At 41.6% G+C, this 14,362-nt stretch overlaps 1 protein-coding gene across 1 annotated transcript in view; it reads right to left on the bottom strand.

Moving 5' to 3' along the window:
- ADSSL1 (adenylosuccinate synthase like 1) overlaps positions 1-14,362 on the bottom strand; it is an 81,704-nt gene that overhangs the window by 47,831 nt on the left and 19,511 nt on the right. Inside the window, exons 13-17 of the mRNA XM_009881367.1 lie at positions 4,584-4,726; positions 4,036-4,097; positions 2,476-2,578; positions 1,728-1,813; positions 593-693 (exon numbers count right to left, since the gene is read on the bottom strand). Coding sequence (XP_009879669.1) covers positions 593-693; positions 1,728-1,813; positions 2,476-2,578; positions 4,036-4,097; positions 4,584-4,726 — 495 coding nt within the window. The remainder of the gene's footprint in view (positions 1-592; positions 694-1,727; positions 1,814-2,475; positions 2,579-4,035; positions 4,098-4,583; positions 4,727-14,362) is intronic.

Genomic DNA, 14,362 nt, shown 5'->3' with positions numbered 1-14,362 from the left:
TCAGCAGGAGGTCAGTGACTCTCTAAAACTATTGAACCAAAGGTAGAATCCAAGAGCAACTTAAATCCGACCAACATAAGTCCAAGGAAGAGCTAACTTAAAACTAAAACCAAGGTTAATTTTGTGTGGATGGGGTTCCTGAAACACTGGTGAACATCATCTGGGACATCTGTTTTGGAAGCCAAACTAGATTCTGGTATGTCACTGTGGCCTGCTCCACTACAGAGCTAAGCTGGACTGCAACCAGTGTGCACTAGAGGAAAAACTGGAACCGAATCTCCACTGCACACAAAACTTTAACCTATATTCAAAACGGAATCTGACATTGACATAAAGGAAATTTCCTTCTCTACAGAACCACTGACAGGAGAGAGAAGCTCTACATCAGATCAGGGCAGCACAAACTGCAATTCTGCAGAACAAATTCTAGAAGCAGGAATCTGCAGAATCATTTTGATATTTGGTACACATTCAGTGATTAAAATGTTAATTTTGATAAGATTATAGCATATGCTACCACTGATGCTATTTAAGTAGAAGAGGAGCTTCCTTTGAGTGAGCCTGGGCATAGACACAGCACTGATCTACTTACTTTCACAGGCTGTCCTGATGGCTCGTGCTTTTGGCCACAGACACTCCAGCAGAATTTTTGTTTCCTCGCAAATCAGCATGCATTCAATCCGCAACTGGTAGCTAAAAGAGATCAGTGGAAAAAAACCCCAATAAACACCACAAAAACAAAACCCACAGGCTTGATTAATTGACTTGTGTTCAGCAAGAGAATCACCCATTTTAGGCAAAGCGCAGTACTGGCATTGTTCTGTTCTCTTTAATGCTCTGACACGAGAACTGGATTATAAATAAATCAAACAGATATTTCCAAAGATGTCCTAGAAACAATTATCATCTCTTTCAGAAAGCACTGTTGCACTGGCATCTGGCAGTGACTTCCTTGCATAATGAGGCCATAATTTTTGACAATTCCTGGGCAGCGATAGCCAGGATTTTCATTCTGCCTTTTAACTTCCCAAACAGAAATGCAAAATACTTTTGCGGTGATGTCCTTTAATGATATTTATGTTTCACTATGAAAACATTTTCTAAAGCACTTTTAAAGCTAGCTATAAGTTTGAGAAAATGAAAAGCCACATTTTCACCATGCTGTTTTCAAAAAAGTGTCTCCAGCTGTGACATGGCAACCGAACAGAGGGATGGAGGGCTATTCCTATGAATTACGATATATCACCACATTTTTATGAACAGCATAAAGATTTCTCTGTGTACACCTCATGTGACTTGGTAAAAGTCAGAGAGGTGGTGAAAGCACCAGCACTGCCGTGATTCACTCGTGGGTTTGTGGGCTCTCCTTGGCAGGCCGGAATCTCTAAACCAGGGGTGGAGCGAATCAGCAGCCTGGCGGCGGGATTCAGTCTGCAACTTCACACCATGCAGATAGTGGCTGTTACAACAGTCAAGAGTTTTCTCACTGCCTTATTAATATCAAAGTTAACTTCACTGCAGTTTGCCAAAGGTGTCTAAAAGCCCGTTTGGCCTTTGGGAAAGAAAAGTTTCTCAAACCAGTTGCACAAATAGCAGCCTCATGATGTATCCTGAAGGCTGAGCATCAGGAACATCCTTCTAGCACAGGAAAGAGAGGCCTTAATTCTTATGGACAAATCTGATAGGAACCACACTCATGGGTTGAAGACAAGGAAAGTTTTGCTTACCTAGGAACTTCCAAGAGATGGAGATAAAACCGGTCTGCATTTGCTAGTTCTGATTTTTCTTCTTTGCAAGATTTGAGGCCATTTATCTAACAGGGAATATAACAATAAAATACCTGCACAAATGTTTCCGGTTCCCAATCACTTCACTGGCCTTTCTGAACTTGCTATGTGCACAGGCAATGGGACTGGGAAACGAACTGGTTTGCAATGGCAAACACATGAGTATTATTCTGACTTGGAAGGTCATCTGCATTTGTACAGCATGTTGTATGCATTTGTACAGCATGTAATCCCTGACCCACAGGCAGGACTTCAGCTACAATGCATCCAAGTCTAGCAATCATCTGCATTTGTACAGCATGTTGTATGACAGATCCCTGATCTACAGGCAGGACTTCAGCTACAACGCATCCAAGTCTAGCAACCTCTTTAAAAAGGTGGGTCCTTTCTCCTCATTGAAACCTGCTCTGAAAGGCTCTTTATTCACTTATGTCCACAAATACTAATGTACCTCATCCATCTAATTAAAATAACGGCAACAGAGAGCAGCAGTTGGTCTACACCTGTGTTGAGTCTCCCAACATGCTGCTGGATAACCTTTACATGAAGAGGCCAGACTGTTACTGGGGCAGGCTTCCCACCGCTCAACCTTGGAAGGTCACTGACTGAGAAGGTGCAGGAGGATGTGTGCTTCAAGCTGAGCACAAAATATACTGAACTCCATCAGAATAACACATTTAATCGATACCTCATGGTCTTCAGGCAGCAGTTTAAATAGCTGCTTCAGTATCTCAGCATCCAACTTGGATCTATCCCCTTTCTGAATCATGGCAGCAATCTCTTCATTGGAGCTGCAGGAAAGAGAAAGGTTCTGTGGAGCAATGGTGTAGGGAGGAGTAACGTGACAAACAAGAGACCTCAATCTCTCAGCTAGCACTGCAGGAGTAAATTAAGTAATTCTTACTATACTTGCCTCCCATTATGTTTTGGATCTTAGTCCTCAGAAGTACAGTGGAGATGTGAAAAAGCAAAGGATTTTTTTAAACCTGAAGCAATATTCCTCATAATTTAGATGTGCTTTCTGGTCTTTTTTCACCTTTACACAACAAACCCCGAAGGCTCTCCTTTACTGTGGGTGTCCAGTGTCACTGAGAAGAGATTTACTTTTGAATTTCTCCACTGCTTGCAGCAAAGTCAAGGCTGAAACCGATGGCTCTCCTCCTGCTGAGAAGTATTTATAAAGATCCCAGAAGGTTTTACCCAAAATCCTTGCCTGAAACTTTGGCAGACAACATGACTTTGAAATGAGTCCAGCCTGCTCTGGTTTGGGCTCTGGAGAGCTCAGCTCCCTGTGGCCACTGGCACTAATAGAGGCAGCAGCGGGCTGCAGAGCAGCACCATCCCTCTCGAGCGCAAGCGGGGCTCAACTCTTTGATCCCACGGCCACTAGCTGCTCTCAGGAGAGCTTAACCACTGCCCAGGGAATCACACAGAGGGAGGAAATAGCAACTGGATTAGGCTATGCAGAGCTCTTCCCCACCGAGACACAGTTTGCAATGGAAAAAGAATAAAATAATAATAATAAAAAACCCTCAAACCCTCACTAATTCTGATTTATTCTTAACACGAAGGAACTTGTAGGCTGACTTTCTTTTTGAAGCCCTTGTAACATGGGCCATTGCACAAAGGGCAGGGAGAGAGCTGAAAATCCACCTTCATCCTGCAGTAGTTTCAGGGAATCTAAAAGTAAAGATATTTTGCCGATAACTAGTACAGATTCCTTTCTTTTGTTCCCCACCCCCGCCAGTGAGGACTGTGACTTGGTAAATTTCCAGTTCTTTAGTTATAGAAACTGTTCCCTATTTATAGAGAAAAACTGCAAATGAGAACTACATATGATTTTGGATCTGAACCCCTGGAGATGTCGCTTTAAAAATCAATTAAGTAACTTGAAACTTCCAATCAGGAATTTCCACTAATGGTTGCTGCCAGCAGATGATATTTATGTCAATAATAACAAAGAAAAATATGTTTCCACATGATTTTGCTGTTACTTATGAATATTGTCTCTTTAGGAATTAGTGGTCACTTTTAGGTTTAATATCAGTTTGAGAGATGATATTAATTGTCTGGAAAGAGAATGCCACATCTCATTAGTTTAAAAAAAAAAAAGAGAAAAAAAGTTGATGCTTTGCTAGAGATAGACAGTGGTTGTAAAGTATTTCTGCTAAATTTATTTCATTTAATATCTGAATAAACACATAGACACATTAAATAAGTAATTCAGATGGTACTCTCCAAATCTTACCACTTAAATTGCTTCAGAAATATACTCAAAAGGAGGCTTTTCTTTGGACCTATGAAAGTGACCTGTGGAAAAAAAAAAAGAAGTCAGCTAGAAATACATTTACTTTGATTTTAGTAGAGATTTTAGAGATTTTGTTTGCTTGTTGGGTGAGATTTATTCTTCTCTGGTAATAACATTATCAACAATCTTCATTGATCAAACTCAAAGCAATTTACAGAAGTACACATCATTAGATCTGTTTTAGAAAGAGAAAGAGGCAAAGGCATAGAGAAGGGAATTGATTTGTCCAGAATACTCCATTTCATAAGAATTAATGCTGAAATTCCCATTTCCTCTCCCTCTCAGATCAAGACCTGTCCCTTAGCAGAGTTACTTCAACATGTTTAATTCTAAACCTCTGCTGTGCTTTTTTTAGCCAATCTTAGGCAATGGATATCAAAATATTTCAAACTTTTGTATTAAAAATGATTGACAACAATTAAAAGTGAATAAGCTTTTAACTTCCAAGAATTTTGTCAGGCTCTACAAAAAGCAAGCAGTTCAAGTACCTCTTTTGTTTTCTTCATTTTTGGCTCTGTTTTCTCCTTAGGTGCTGTTGGTGGAACAGAGAAAAGTAGCTCCAAGCTTGCGTAGTCAGGCTCTACAAGCTCCTTGCTGCTGCTTGGTGTCACAGCCCACATGGAGTGGCTTTCTGGAAAAGAATAACACTTCAAGATGGACCACAGAGGTAGAGGAGTACTTTCAAGGCAGTGTGATTTGTGGAAAGGAAAATGCTTTATAGAGGATGGATGAAATACAACGCTTATTAGTCCTGGACAAATGTTAATTATTTAAGAGTGGCAGCTCTCACAGACAGCATCCCAAAGGTTTGAAGGCTAATTAAACCTGGAAAACTACCGCCACATTCGATTCACTGAACTGAAGGCAGCAACTGAACTTAATGGGCTGCTCCACATTCTTTTTTGTTATTGCTGACCAGCTACACCTCACAGAATTGTGGTACCCAAACAGGCAATGTTGCATGCAATTAGGTAAACGTCTGACTTCGCAAGAGATAAGGACTCCCAAGCCCAGCATTATTACCAGAATCATCAGGAGCCACCTGAATAACACATGGCACCTCAAAACATGAACTTGTCTGCAATGCTGGAATCTTTAACAAAGGATCTCACCTCCTTTTTCTTGTGGAGAGACTGATGGCACTGAAGACATAGGGGATGAATCTGAATTTATATCTCTGCCCAGGAAAGCAGACTGAGGCTCAAACTGCGTGTTTATGTATATTATCACAGGGACAAGTATTATCACCCCCCCCGGTGTCCCCCGTTCTTGGTGATAAGCACAATGGAGAACAACTACGAGATCTGTGTTGTGTTAACTCAGTACTAAAAGCTGCAGCAAAAATGGAGACGTTCACAGTCTCCTTGCTGAAGGTTGAACAGGACTTGCAAACCCCTTTGGCAGACCACATGTTAACCACAGACCTTAGTGTTATTTTGTGTGGAGGAAAAAACCCACACAAATCACGTGGCCATGGTCAGTATGAAATTAAGTTGAAGGCTACATCCTACCCTGAGGGTAGATGTTCCCCAGCCCCATTGACAAGAGTTTTCAGCCTCCAATCTTGGCTAATGCATCTTCTGGCTGTGCAAGGAAAGGAAAAAAAAAAAAAAGTAAAAGCTTCAGCTGAGAAGACACTCACCGGTGATGTGCCAGGATCTCATTAGGAAGAGCCACAGACCATGACTGCTCAGCAGATCTTTCCCCTCAACACACTCAAAGCATTTTGCAAACCCTTAATTAGTGCAGACTCACAACATCACTTTAACAAGTAACAAATAGAAACTGAGAGGTTAAGAGAAGATAGCAGCCACAGGGCCTCAATTCAGTGCTTTTCCCAAACTACTATTTCCTCCATTTATTGACAAAGGCCCGGCTTTCCATATTTATTTGTGATTACTCATTTTTTGTAGCACTGAAAGTAAGCAATGGGACCACCTGTGCGACCTGACTTACTGACTCAAGGCCTAGACCCCCACCATAAGCATTCTGGTTTGGATGTGAAGTAACCAAACCAATCAACCCAGTGTTACGAACAAGCACGTACGTCTCACCACATCAGAGGGGAGCTTCTGCCAGTGAAGCACCTTCATCCTCAATGTCGGTGTCTTCTTAGGGTGGGGCTGCCCCCCACATCCACAAGTAAGGTGATGACAGTCGGGATTACTGCATGACTGGGGAGGTGGGAGCCATGGGGCATTTATGCCAGGCACAGGAAGGGGTGGAGGAGGCACCTTACACCCAGGGGGTAGGGGTGGAGGGTCTGGCAGCAGAGCTGGTATAGCAGGCTGTCCTTGGGAGGATGAAGAAACACCTTGCTGGGAAGGTGACATGTTCCCCAGAGATTGCTGTGGCTTCCCAGAAAGGCCAATTGTTGGAGAAAGACTCAGGTCTGCACCGGGGTTCTCCTCTTCCAAGTCCATATCAACTTGAATGCATTTGTTCACCTTTTGAACAGATCGTCTGGACACTGCTTTGTGGTGTTTCGGGCACTGCATGCTTGATAGCAGGTTGTCTGTGGCTTGCCCTGGTCCCATTTTCCTGCTCTGTAAGACAACAAGGAGGTGCACAGATTAGCAAAGTTCCCCACAACTGCTGGTTACTGCCAGCTCCCACAGAGAAGCAGCAGTGACCTTCCCATTAAGGTAAATGGCAGAAACATTTCTATCTGCTTTACAAATGACATTTCATGGTGGTTTCAGCTGTGAGAATCAGAAACGGAGCAGTACTGCTGGCCATAAGGCTCTTTTTTAACTTCCCTTGATCCTTCCACCTTCTTGTTGTGACACATAAAAGAAAAAAAAAAGAAGATGCCATAAGCATAGTAAATCTCTACCTGGTTGTTTTTTTCCTGTTGCTGCTCAGCCATTTAGTGGGATTTTTCTATTGAAGAGATAAAAGGATGCCTCCTATGGAAGTTATTACAGGTGCTCTACAGAGGGGACTAAGACAGTAAGGACACAGCCACTTGTTCCTGAGAAACCATGTTACTACAACTTACCTTGAGTGCAGAAGGGTGGGGATTTTGAGAGAAACTCTCAGAACAGCCTAATAAATTAAATGAGCTACAGCTGAAGATGACTCAGACGGAGGTGCTTTGGGACCTGTGACCACTCAAGGAAATGACTGGTAAGCATTAAAATGAGTAAAGTGATATTACTTTGCCCTTTAACCAAATTTTCATCTAGGACAAATCTTTATGTTTGCCCTGAGTCTATACAGTTTCACTCAGAGCCTCATATAAGAGATTACGCAGAGGTCCCCATCTTGTATGTATGCCCATATTTAAACATGGAATTGGAACTACCGAAGTCATCAGAGGTATTTTCTGGCTTAGGACTTGGTTTTGTTTGTTGGACTGAGTGAAGCTTTCTTTTACAAATGTTTTTATCTCTTGTGTATGAACAGTGTCCTGGGACACTTAGTCTTGGCAGCTGTAGTTGTTTTGTGATTTCTCTCTTTAGCTAAGTTCTATAGCAATGTTCATCAGCAATGGTAGAAACACCATGTTAAACGAGGAGAGATGAGCAAACTGTCAGTGCTCCTGAAATGACAGAGTAGGGGCACCCTTTTTAGGGACTGCACGTAGGCAAAAACAAAGACTTCCATCATCCCAGCCCTTACACAAGTCTTTAACAAAGTGTACATTAATAGCATCATCAGCTTTAATGGAGTTAACTGAATGGGTAATTTCCTTTTTAGGTTTAGTGCAGAATCAGAGACTTTGTATATACACCATATTTATGTTCCCAAAGGACTAGAGTAATACTTACGAATCACTATTTTCCTCCTAACACAGCGATTTTAACTGATGTCTTACACAGACAAAACTCTTTAGGGGACCTGCATTAAAACATACAACAGGTGCATCTCTAATCCATAGCACACCTCTAATGTGTCTCCTGTAATTTGAAAGAGTTTGTCTTTGAAACCTGGCAGTTCATACTGATGATAGTGTCCAGCTCTTACAACAGCTGCAGTAAAATTGTGAACCAGTGGATCCAAGGCAAAAGAAAGCAATAAAACTTTTATTTGTGGTTTTAACCTTAATTCAGTAAGAATTACTTACATTAAAAACATTAAATGCTAACTCAACCAGAAAATAACAGTTGATTTACATACAAAATGGAAGCAGTTAAAATAGCTAATCCAAAGGCCTGTACTAGAAAATGAGTATTAACTGTATCTGCTGTTTACTTGAATTAATTTGTTGTTGGTTTCCATAAATATTTTTTTGTACAAATAGGCACTAACATGTTCCCAGAGGTAAAGCAGGCTTACATTTAATTTATGTAAACAACTTAATGTATCCCCTTTAGGACTTCACAATCTTTGTGCTAAACTTGTACAGATGTCTTTAATTATCCTAAGCAGGACAAGTGAGGGATTCAGCACTATGAAGAAGCCTAATGAGAAATAAGCCACTTTCTGCTGGAAATATTAGGAGTAAAATGAACTGATTAAAAAAAAAATCTTATTAGAAATAATCATGTTAAAATTTTGCTGCTTGTTTGTTTTAATTAAGATATTGGAGAAATCAGTAAAAGACTATTAATTAGGAAGCTCATCTTTTTTTAATCAGAGTGCTCATCTAAATTGCTACAGGGTTTGTGTACAGGAAAGTCTTGCTTTTAAAAATCCTAATAAACAAGGAATACTACACAAGAAGCAGCGAATATGCTTTGAATGATAAATAGGCTTACAATAATGTAGCTCCAAAGATTATACTTTTGAGACTGTGTAGAGAAATCCATGCTTTTAGGAAGATTAAAGCTTTGGTATAACTTCAAGGCAGCTGTAACTTACATTGCTGATACTGTTCAAATGACCTTGTGGGTATATTTAAAAAAAAAATCTCTGCATGAAATTTCTCATTAGAAAGTGCAAAAATCCACCTCTGGCATACACATACATCTCAATGCAACCAGAAAAAGGACTAGCATACTGCAGAAAGCTCGGTAATTGGCTGGCACCATTTATGCAGGACAGGGAACAGAGATGGACTCAATGCACCAGCCCAACTCTGATGATCCAGTTGAAATCAATTAACTTGCAATTAACTGTGAAGCTGTTCTCAGTGCTCTCCTACTCTAGCTTTTGTTTTATTGAGAAAGCTGCTGATGTTTGACAACTGCCACAATATAGGCTTTCATTTCCATCTGCTTACTGGCATGCTAAAAATAGGCACACTTCTTATTAGCCTACAAAGAGAAGTTGTATTTTGATGGAATAGGGTTTACATTTTTAGGATAGATCCAAAAAACATCTTACCTCTGTGTCTTGGGCCATGCAAGCACTCTCATTTTTTCATTTTTAGTGTGGCTGATGGGCTGATATAGGGGCTATGTTATTTTGTAAAACTTGATTTTCTTTGTACCTAGAAGTTCATTTATTGGTCATTACTATGCTGGAAACGGGGATTTCAATAAATACTTCAGAAAACCTGGTATTTCACATTGAGTGCTATTCCTAAAGGGTTTTTTGGAGGGGGCAAGTTGCTGTTTAAAACTGTGCCCTGTTCACTTTCAAAGTAACCATCAAAAGTGTTAAGCACAAGAGGCAATATATGCAATGCAAGATATTTTTGAGGGTAAGAAGATATACTGCTTACTAAGTGGCTGGAAGTGAGCTACAGGATGTATAACCCAGGGAGAGGGTTAGTTACTTGGTTATGCTAATAGATGGTCCCTAATGAGTACAAAGCTATTGTTCATTACCTCCCAATGAGCTACACTTGCTGTGGTTTGGATTCGGGGACTCGCTTGCATTAAGAGGCTCCCAGCGTGATATTCTATGCTGTTGGCTTTTCAACAGGTGTAATTTATTCTTGATGTTTATGGTTCTTGCAACCTATGGGTTTCCAAGGGTTTTCTGTAATCTGGGTTCAGCGAGAGGTTTTAGGCAAGCAGTAGTTCTTTGAAAGTTACTCTCTTCCTTTTGTTTTGAGTCTAATGTGGCTACAAACGTCTATTATGATGTCAGAAAAGAGAAAAAGAGAAGAATGATTATTTTTTTCTTATTAGTAACAATATTTTTTGTGGTATTTTCCATCAACAGTTGCTGAAGTGTTTCCAAGGATGCTATTGTCCCCATTTTACAGGTGGGGAAACTGAGGCATGGAGAAATGGTTTGCCCACAGCCACTTAGGAAGCCAGTGGCAGAAAATGGGTGATCCCAGCAGCCTAAGTCCCCACCATTTCATTTCAGTGCTCTGGCAGTCAAAAACCTGTTGAGTCTTTGCAATCTAGCAAGATACCCCCCTCTCCCTCATTAAGATCCAGCTACTGCTGTGCCTCCACTTTCTCATATCAAAAAACTAGAAGCGGTTGGAAACAAAGCAAAAGTGCTCACTTTTCACTCTGTTACTGCCTCTGCTGCTGGCTGGAGTGTGACTGTGTAGCCTGTGTGCTTAATTAATGCCTGTGGGCTTGATCCTAGTGATAGAATTAATGAAAAGGCCCTCTAAGGGAACTGGCTGCACTTTTTGGCAGCTAGTGGGAAGGCAGGAGCCTCAGGATCTGCTGCAGATGGAGCCTGGACCAGCAGCAGCAGCTGTGGGGTGGCAGACGTTGGGGGAGACTGTGGCTAAGTCCCCTCTCGCCCTGCGGCAGAGTGGTGATGCCATTCAACCAAGGAACCACGCGAAGGTGTATGTGGAGTACGGGGATTGGCTTGGAGAAGGTGGGTTGTAGGACTAACTGAGGGCTTTGTAGAGAGTAGGGGTGAACTCTTCAAAATAGAAAGGAATTTGAGCAGTTACTTCATTTAGGGCTTATGTATTTGAAGTGACTAATGCCACAGCTTGGGATGTTTGCTAGATTTGAGATAGCTTATGGTTTGGAAGAGATTACCATGTTGGCTGTCATTTTATCTACGTGCCGTTATGCTGTGGTGTGCACCCAGACCTCTGCAGGCAGCTCTAAGTGTCACAGAACGTGCCTGGTGGAGGTCAGCATCTCTCTTCTGTCCTCTAGACCTCTGCAAGTGAAGTAGAGCAGTTGAAAGTACCTGGAGGGAGAAAAATCCTTCTGTCCTCCTGTTGTGCCTGGCGTCTCTCCAATTAAGGAGGTATTTTAGAAAAGCAAGCCATTTGTCTGTGATTCAGAATGGGTTTGTAGACTGCTACTATGGTGAATGTAGTCACTGCTGGGGCATAATCTTTTGAGTGTATGATAGTGGTTTACCAAAGAGGATTAATGTATAGACCTGAAAGGGTTTCTGAACTCCTACTACTCCTGTCTTTTTTTGAACTATGCTTGTTCTTGCTGAGCAGAGAATCATAGAAATGTTGGTTTGGGGGGGACCCTGCAAATGGTCTTGTTCACGCTCCCATTCAGAGGACTATCACCACCACTATAGATCAGATCAGCTATGGTTTAGTTGAGCTGTGAAAACCTTGAACAATGGAGACACTACAAAACATGGCAAAGTGTATAGAAAAAGTCTTTTGGCTTCAAAGGATCACTCCTGGAAATTGTATGCTATTGGGGGTTTCATTTAGATTGTAAATTGAGTTGTGGGTTTCGAAGGATCACAGCAGCAGACATCATAGATCTGTTACACTTTTTGCTTGTGCTGCCTCTCCTTCTTTGGGCAAACCCTGTCTCTCTGTGGTAGCTCTGGCTTTCTCCATCTATTCTGACTGATGGATTGGGTAATTAATTGTCACCAATTCATGGCTAAACTCATTGCAGATCACGTTGTGTGAAGCTGCATAAGTACTAAACAAACACATCGGGTTCTGCGTGCCCAGAGCCGGGCAAACCAACCGGAACCGTAATGTAGGTGTCACCAGCAAAGACTGTGGATTCTGGAAAAAACCTCCTTTGACAGGCTGGGAGCGTATCTGAACTGACTTGATAGGAGCTGACTGTCACAGAGTGATTCTTGTCTTCTACCTTTGAGTAATGTAAGCTGAGTCTGCTTAAAGTCTCCATTAGGGAAGAGCAGAGCTCCTGCTAATTGCTACCGACACCTGGCTCTGTATGAATTGTCACACACGGTTCTTGCAGGAGTTGTTCATGCCACACCAAAGAGAGCATTGGAGTCCCTAATGTGAATTCAGTGCCAGCACAGCACGGATGAAGGAGTGAGTTACGCTTACAGTGCTGAATATGCTGATTAACGTGCAGTGATCAAATTCTCCACTGGTATTTAAGGTCTGGTATCTGCTCTACATGAAGGAGTTGGAAATATTTTTCTGTACTATGGAGCTGCCTTTCCATTGCAAATCCTGCAAACAATGTGGTTATTCTGCAAGATTGTCACTGTGTAGTAACTGCAAACACCTAGAGAGGTGCAGTCACTATCAATGCGCCATTTTTAACCCTCTGTAGTCACATTTCTAGACATGGCAAAGCTGTTTTTCATATGCTGCCCACAGCTCGATTGTGAGGTGACCAAACAAAATGTGGTTCGTGATGGAGTAGGCTCGTGACTATTTTCTTTCAGATACATTAGGTGAACATAACCCATGACTAACATGTTCACCTGTATTCCATGGCTGTGACTACTAGCTCATAGAGCGAGCTAGGATTGGTACAGTGCTGACTTTTAGCGTTGGTAAGCTTGTATGTTGTACTCAGTTGACCACAGTGTACAGAAAACCAGTAATATGAAGCTGTAGATCCAGGCTTTATGTTTAGACAGAATGAAAACTGATTAATTTTCCTGAAACAGGCTCACACTTTTATTTCAATTTATCCTCTCTCTTTCTAACCAGAACAGAAGGTATTTCTCAGCCCCTTCTACTCTACTGAATATAGGAGAGGGCCAAATGGTACATTCAGACCAAAAGATATTGGCATAACTTTGGACACAGAGATTTTGGCCATGCTTTAAGTACAGTGTAATGCTGTGGTGGTGCTCATGCATGAGATATAGCTCCATTTATACATCTCTGTTTCTTGGAGAGAAAACAATGGGGAGTTATTACTAAGCATATACAACAATTACATGCTTAGATGCTTTATAGCCTATGTGGAAAACATAGGACTTTGATGGACAAATTCTGGTGAATCATAGGTCTTTCCCATCCCCAGAAGAGAAAGAAAACTTGTCAAGTACTTATTTTATTCTAAACTTTGAAATATTTTCAGTATTGAAATTAAAAAAAAAAAAACAAACATCAAACCCCCAAACAAACCCTGAAAATCCATCCCATTAAACATATCTGAATTCTGCTGTGAAATACTTGGAGAAGACTTCTGCTGATTTCTTCCATAGCTTCATTTTATCATATAGCCAATGATTAATTAAGAAATGTGCAGTTATTTGGCAGTTAGAAATTTCTGGTGTTCACAGCCCGGTTTACATACTCGACTCCATGTGCAGTCATTGTAATATACCACAAGAATTCTTTTTTGAGGTCCAAACTTACTGTTGGCGTAAAAGACCACAGACCTGTTGAAGTAGCTGCAAGTAACATTGTTTTTACCAGCAATTAATTTGGCCTTGCAGCCACTGAAAAATCTTCAGGATCACGAGCTTTATTTCAAGGTTATAAATAGAGCAAAGCTGCACACCCCAGTTGAACATTTTTCTTTGACCTGCTCTGATTCTGTCCCCCTGTTGTTGTTAAATAATCACTATAATGGAAGCAGAGCTGCTCTGGAGTAATAAATTATAAATGGTGTGCTTCAGCCTGCTTGTTGGGCCGTGAGCGTATAGATAATTTAATATAGTTTTCACAGATGACTGTGGAACAAAGAACCCGCAGTGGCTCAAAATAACCCCTTTCTCTGTAAACTCTTCGAGGGCAGTGGAAAGATAATGCCAAACGCTCTCTCTTTGAAGGCCAAGGTAAGAGCGCAAAGCAATAAAAACTCTGGCTGTGTGAAAAGAGCTGCTCTCTCTCTCTTGGTGGAAATGGGGGCGGCTGAAAGACCCAGGTGGAGAAGTGGACGCCTGCTGCAGCATCTGAAGAGAGCAACCTGCGGGGCATCAGGAGGTAAGGTTCCCTAGTGAACACCCAGAAAGCCTGTTTGTTCCCACGTCCTGAACCTCCAAATGATGTTGTTTCTATTGAATGGTGGGGTGGGGAGGAGAAGGCTGGCTGCTCACGGCAAGCCTGCGCTGCAAGCTCTTGCTGGAAACATGGAGGTTGCAAAGCCGTTGGGAAAACGTGTTTGATACTCAGATTTTTGAAGCCTGGGGTCTAATCTGTGAGCAGAGAAGCTGAGTTAAAGAGAAGAAAGACTGACGCTTGATTGATGTGCTCTGAGACTGGAATAAGAGGAGGGGGAAAAAAAAAAGCGGGGGGGGGGGG

This window comes from Charadrius vociferus, unplaced genomic scaffold (assembly GCF_000708025.1).
Source record: "Charadrius vociferus isolate BGI_N301 unplaced genomic scaffold, ASM70802v2 scaffold763, whole genome shotgun sequence".
Taxonomy (NCBI): domain Eukaryota; kingdom Metazoa; phylum Chordata; class Aves; order Charadriiformes; family Charadriidae; genus Charadrius; species Charadrius vociferus.
The sequence above is the reverse complement of the archived record's forward strand: the minus strand, read 5'-3'. Positions and strand labels throughout refer to the sequence as shown.